Source organism: Rhipicephalus microplus, chromosome 7 (genome assembly GCF_043290135.1).
Source record: "Rhipicephalus microplus isolate Deutch F79 chromosome 7, USDA_Rmic, whole genome shotgun sequence".
Lineage (NCBI taxonomy): Eukaryota > Metazoa > Arthropoda > Arachnida > Ixodida > Ixodidae > Rhipicephalus > Rhipicephalus microplus.
The window spans coordinates 6,697,165-6,703,752 of NC_134706.1; the positions used below are offsets into that span (position 1 = coordinate 6,697,165).

Here is a 6,588-nt window from a genome sequence, read left to right on the forward strand (position 1 = left end):
GATAATATGATATGCTGTGTCGTAGTATTTCTACATAATTGGAAGCTGAAACGTACAGAATTTTTGGTAACCAAACGTGGGCCAGCTTATTTCCTACATATGACTGGCTAATAAAATGGACAACTGTATTTTCTGTATGATTTCGCCGACTCTACTTGTGTGTCTCCTTGCAGGAAAAACGCCCCGACAGTGCCTTCAGCTCTACTTCAGCCTTAAAGACAAGGTGTTCACGGGTACACGACCACACGATGCCGACTCCTTAGAAAAATTCCTCCAGCGGGAATTGGGGGAGGACACTGTGATGACAGACATCAAGCACCCTAAGTGAGTTTTTTAGCGTCACTTGATGAAGTGACCGAGACAGCATACGAAAATTGGTCAAGCTAATAGAGGCTCACGACTGCGTACGACACATGTGGTCAAACATAAGAATACGGGACAGAGAACAAAAGTTAGTGCTGAATTCCAGCTGATCTTTATTCTGCAGAAGTGCAAAAAATGATAATTACAAGCCTAATCAAAACATTGTCAAGCCATTTAGCATTTGCCCACGATTGCACTAACAACCAGCCAGATAGTCATGCTCAAGCTGCGACAGTGCAACGAACTATGTGCTCACGTAGTGGTCACCTAGCGTGCATATCTTTTCCGTTTCTATAACCTCACAGGTTATGTGCGACCAGTGCCTTGCCACTACAGCGCACTAGTGATGAGAAAAGGAGGCCTCAACCGCAATCACGGCCATAAATAACAAAATACTTACGAGGAAAATGATATTAGTAGAATACTCTTTAGTATTATATTAGTAGAATACTCTTTCTCATATTGGTAGAATACTCTTTCACCATACTATGATCACCACACTTGTGAGAAGACAATTGGTAAGCGAGAAAATGTGACAAAAAAAAAATATATCAGCTGGCGATGCCACATTTGAACTTTCAGCCCCAGTCACCGTGACATCATGAATTACGACAGTGCCCACTAAAGTCTGCGAAGTTCCTAATCAATAAATATGAAAGACATTGCATTCTATGGGGACCAGAGGTTTAACATGCTAAGTTTCGGGAAATTTTGTTTAGCCAATGTCTTCAATACGAAAAGTACACTTGGAAAACGGCAATGTTGCGCACAGTGATTTCGACACGAACTTTAGAAACTAAACATGGACCTTATTTTTTTCTTTTCTCTTAATTAACAAATATATGATGAAATAAATGTAATTTGAGTTTTTAGAGTACAGCTTATCACTCTAAACCAATTTGTCTCACTTTAGTGCCTGTTTATGACACCTACCGGTCTGGGCTCATTATGCCTCTCCCTTTTTCGTACGTTGACGCGCTATGTGATATGCCATCATGAACTGAAACTAACTCATCCAAGCCTGTACTCCTGTATAATAGAGGTTGTTTTGCGGGGATGGCTACCAACAGGTTGATGATCACGGGCGTGCTTGCGGACCGACATCCAGCAGCACTCCACCTATTCCGCAACTACGACTCACCGAAACAGATCCTAGGAGTCGCAGAGGAGGAGTCAGAGTTTCCGTCGTGCACGCCACCACATGGTTTGTCCCATGCTGTGCCTATCTCATGTGTTAGCTGAAGGCAGAGTACAGCTGATGGTTCATTATATCAATGATTTGATGCTAGAGATACAGTACACTTTTTGGCACGACAAATAAGTCTTTGTGGTATGCTTTGCCACATTAGAAAGCTGCATTGCAATGAAGCTCACTAACGGAAGTCATTATCATGGGACACAGATAAGGCCTTTGTTGCGTGAGACATCTGTCTTTATATTTAGATGCACTTCTTGCAAATTTTTTTAAAATTTCTGCGGGGTGTGTTTCCCAACAGAACAGCTAGTGTGGCGAGCGGCACGAGCGTCGGGAGCGGCGCCCACCTACTTCCGGCCTTTTGGTCGCTTTCTCGACGGTGGGCTCATCTCCAACAACCCAACCTTGGACGCGATGACGGAAATCTGCGAGTTCAACGAGGCCCTCAAGGCAACGGTGGGTCAACAGTGCTGCTTTGTACGAGCTGTGTGCATAATTTCAGTTACTGGTCCATTGCTAGGTTACATTGGCCTAACATAACCTAACAGACGAAAGTTACAGCACGAGAAGAGAACGACGACAAAGAGACAAGAAGGACACGAAGGACTTCTTGTCTCTTTGTCGTCGATCTGTTCTCACACTATAACTATTGTCGTGTCATACCAACTAGCCCAAGCTCTTACAGTAAGCTTGAGCGAATAATGAATTTTAGGTTCGAAGCAAAAAGTGATTTTGATCTAATAAATTTGAATCGAATTCGTATAGTGTATGTATCACATATAATAAAGGAAGAGAGGCATATTTGTCATGACCAAACTAACCTGCACAATACTTTTTCAAAAATTTAGACAAGCCCTGTGCAATTGCGATTTTTGTTTTGTGTGGGAAGTGGAAACAACTTTGAATAGCAGCAGGATTTGACCTTCCATAGAATGCAAGTGATAGCCTTTAAAATATGTTACGTTTTAAAATTTGCTATACTTAGAGCATATAAGTCAGTATAACGAGCTTTTAAACTAAAGAAAATGAATTGATGTGAGGGTAACATCTTCATATAACGTTAAAGTTGGGTTGCGAGGCAGCGAGGAATTCTCCTGATTATGTGTTTTCATGGCTCAGCACCACTTCGCAGCAGTGAAGTCACTTTTACAAAAGGTTACATGTGAACTAATATACACCTAGATAGGTACTTTTTCACTGCTAAGCACGCCTCTGCTGCAGTGAATGAAACCACCTTTACAGACTGTTACTTGCGAATTTATATGCATCTATTCGTTCGTCTTGAATAATTCGAAATGTGCAATAATTAAAATTCGATTCGAAGCGAATTCAAATACTGCATTATTTGTTTGAATACTTGAAGCCTTCGAATATTCGCCCAAGCTTACCTAACAGGCTACATTTGTAACACGTAGCGTATGCCAAGTGAACTGTTACATACTAATGTTTAAAGCCCATTTGTCATCTTGGTGGCCTGTAAAGTGCGAAGACGTGGAAAGAGTGTGGAACAGAACTCTGCATGGAAAGAGAGTGGAACAGAACTAGGTACAGGGAACGCTAAGCACAAAAATATACATGATAGTAGCACTTCGTAAGCTTAATGGCTTCAGGCTGCAGTAGGACATTGTGGACCAGCAGTGGGCACTTGAAGTGGCTACTACATAGACGGTACCTGCTGCGTAACCAGTCATTGTTACGGCCCGTAAGACGTCCAACTCTGATGGGACAATATCTGTGTTTTTGGCTGCCATGATTTAGCTCCAGTCAGTCGTTACATGCTATTGCTAAACAAGCTCTACTGTGTGTACCGTTCTAAACTCAGACGGCATGACTGAACAGGGACTCGCCTATAAGGAAAGCCACCAAAAATGAACACAATGCGTCGGTGGGCTCGTTGGTGAGAATCCACAGTGTTTTTTAGTGCAAAAAACGATATCACGATACAAAAGACAGGACAAAGTGCTTTGTCCTGTCTTGTGGTGTAGTTTTTGCATCAAAAAGCACTATGGACCAAAGATGAAGCAATGTTCAATTTAGTACTAAGGATGAACCAACTAGCTTTAACGGAGATGTTGACTCTGTATGCATGGTGTTAGTATACACAAATGTCACGCCAGATATTTAGAGTATTGAACGTTTTGGACCCACAGTCATATCTATTTGAAATGCTCTTTTGTTCAAATCCAACCAGGGTCAGGCAGACAAGGTTCGCCCCCTAGGTGTCGTTGTGTCCCTAGGTACTGGCAAGGTGCCTGTGGTGCCAGTGACGGTCATTGACATGCTCCACATGGGCACGGGCATCCTTGGAGCTGCCAAGATGGCCTTTGGAGCCAAGGCACTCGGACAGCTCATCATTGACCAGGTAACAAGCTCTATTCTTATTCTTGCGAGTGTGATTTTTGCACCATCTGTTCAATCATAAGGTTTTCGTTCCTTCCGCAAGACAAAAGGAAGTACTTGGCATACTTTCAATGCACAGTGCATAACGTAATAGTCAAACAATATTTTTGCAATGCTATGCCATTTTAATTTGCAATATATTTTACACAGTGCAAACGAGGCAAGTACAAGGGAGGATGGCAGTATGAAGTGATGAAAACTCATTGAACTGGGAATGTTTGGAAGCCAATACATCGGCAATAGGACTCATACTCACTAGTGCACAAACTGTTAGCCACCTTGACAGACAAGCACTCTTGTCATGTAGAAGAGTGTGCTCAGCCCATCCCCCTCCCCCCCTGAGCTGTGGATAAACAACTTGCGCGTGTTTTGAATGTGGAGCACTTCAGGGGCCCGGACTGTGGTATGATGTCATCGCTCGGCATAATGCAAGCATAGCCAACTGTAGCATATCAAGTGCGCGCTTGCATCATGAAGGTCTTCTTGTTCTTGACAATGATATCAAGTGCGGAGCACTTTTGGAGCCCGAGATGTTGTGTGCAGTCGGCGCTTGGCGAAACACAGGCAAAATCACGTATAGAACCATGCATAGAAAAAAAAACAAGCAAATGAGAAACAAAAACAGAGGGAAAAAAGTAGAAATAAAAAGACAAAACTGAGGAGAAACAAAGAAGGCTCTGCACTTCCTTCAGGCTTGGCACCACTAGTGCCTTATTTTTTTTTTTCCTTGTTCTTCACTCGTGATGAGGCTCTTAATGTTTCAGCCTTAAGATGACTTGGAGTTGGCTTAAACTTCGTCTTTAAGAGTGCAACGCAACAGCGTTATTGGACCTTATTAACATTGCCTTTCCATTTGCTTGGTGGACACCTAAACCATGCCATTTGGGAAGGAACACCTGGTTGCGTGATATTGGCTGTTGTAAATTTTCCTAGGGTGCCTACCGCTAGCACAGTTACAAAGCAAATTGTTACGCCGTGACTCCCTACTTTGCAAAGTAGCGAAGTGCCCACTATGTATAAGGCAATACACACACCGTAAAACCTCGTTAATTTGAAGTCACTGGGGCCGCAAGAAATCTTTGAAATGAGCAGGTTTTCGAATCAACGGAACACAAAAAAGTGGGATGCAAGGAACTTGCCATTATTTGAAGTAATCAGGGCTGATGGTTTGCTGTGCCGGCTAGATTGCGGCTCGAAGGGTTATGTTTTCTTGCAATAGCTGGTCTTAGTTTTTCCGCAGACACGGAGGAACAGCGAGCCTCGCTGTTGCCAGCGAAAAAAAGAAAAAGAAAATGCTGCCGTGATCGACTAAAATGCATGCCTGCGAAAAATGGGATGTGCTTCACTGCAACATAGTAATGACAAGCGGGCAGCACATCGCCTGCTCCTCACTGCATCAGAACGTCATTGTGCGGCCATTCGCCAATTCTTTCATGCAAAATAAAGAATTTATTAATGGCCAGTGTGACGATATTTGTGATATGACTTGGCTGGAAAATGTGACCATTGAAGCTTTCGAAGCAGGTGTTGCAGGCAAGAACTCCGCCAACAGTGCAGGAGCGAAAATTGCTAGAGCAGGGGGCAATCGGTGGTTCGCATGCAGCGCAAATTTCGCCAAACTGTCTTTTATTCAATTTCTTTACAATCTCAGAAAGAATGGGTAAATCATTATGCGCTGATGTAGCGAGAAACATGCGATATGCTGCCCACGCGTCATCCCAGTGTTGCAGTGAAGCACATCTTGTTTTCCGCAGGCGCACGTTTCGGTTGAAAGCAGTTATGAGATCAAAACTTGGGTCTCGCGCGGCGCTGTAGATGTCCGCCGCCGCCGTTGTCTGTAACCACTGTCGCACGAAATAAGAAAAAAAAAACCTAGTACCAAGGACACGGTGCGGCTCAAACCCAGGTCCACTGTGTGTCTGTCTGTCCAGTATTCTACCATTGCGCCACGCCGGTGCTTGGGACTTGTTCGCAAAGTTGCCTCAGGCAGGCTTGATGTCGGGAAAGGAATCGCGTTAATATCAGTAATAGAGAGTTTTAGAACAGCAGCCCCGCCACGGTGGTCTAGTGGCTAGGGTACTCCGCTGCTGACCCACAGGTCGTGGGATCAAATCCCGGCTGTGGCGGCTGCATTTCCGATGGAGGCGGAAATGTTGTAGGCCCGTGTACTCAGATTTGGGTGCACGTTAAAGAACCCCAGGTGGTCAAAATTTTCGGAGCCCTCCACTACGGCGTCTCTCATAATCAAATAGTGGTTTTGGGACGTTAAACCCCACAAATCAATCAGTTTTAGAACAGCAAAAAAACAACAACAACAAAGCATCACACAATGCCATTAGCGCAATGAGTTGGTCACCCAATGCTCCAACAAATTAAAAAAGCTTGTTCTTGATCACCTATTAACTGTGGTGCATACCCACTTCAGGCATCATTCCTCATCATCATCAGCCAATGCATGGACAATTGGAACAAAATTCTTTGCAAGTGTTTAGCAGATACCACGCTTCTCAAAAGAATGACGAAGGACAGCATAGCAAATGTTGGCCTACTACTCAGAAATTATTATTAATGCTGTAGTGGGTACCCAGCAAGTGTGCTTGCAGCAGTTGCCCAATGAGTGTTAAGAAAAG

At 43.7% G+C, this 6,588-nt stretch overlaps 1 protein-coding gene across 4 annotated transcripts in view; it reads left to right on the top strand.

Annotated features, from left to right (window-relative positions):
- The window catches only part of LOC142767250 (85/88 kDa calcium-independent phospholipase A2-like), a 35,628-nt gene that overhangs the window by 23,186 nt on the left and 5,854 nt on the right, over window positions 1–6,588 (top strand). For all 4 annotated transcript variants that reach the window (XM_075868539.1, XM_075868541.1, XM_075868540.1 and 1 more), the window contains 4 exons: window positions 174–324; window positions 1,434–1,567; window positions 1,860–2,014; window positions 3,750–3,920. In XM_075868539.1, the coding sequence (XP_075724654.1) occupies window positions 174–324; window positions 1,434–1,567; window positions 1,860–2,014; window positions 3,750–3,920 (611 nt within the window). The remainder of the gene's footprint in view (window positions 1–173; window positions 325–1,433; window positions 1,568–1,859; window positions 2,015–3,749; window positions 3,921–6,588) is intronic.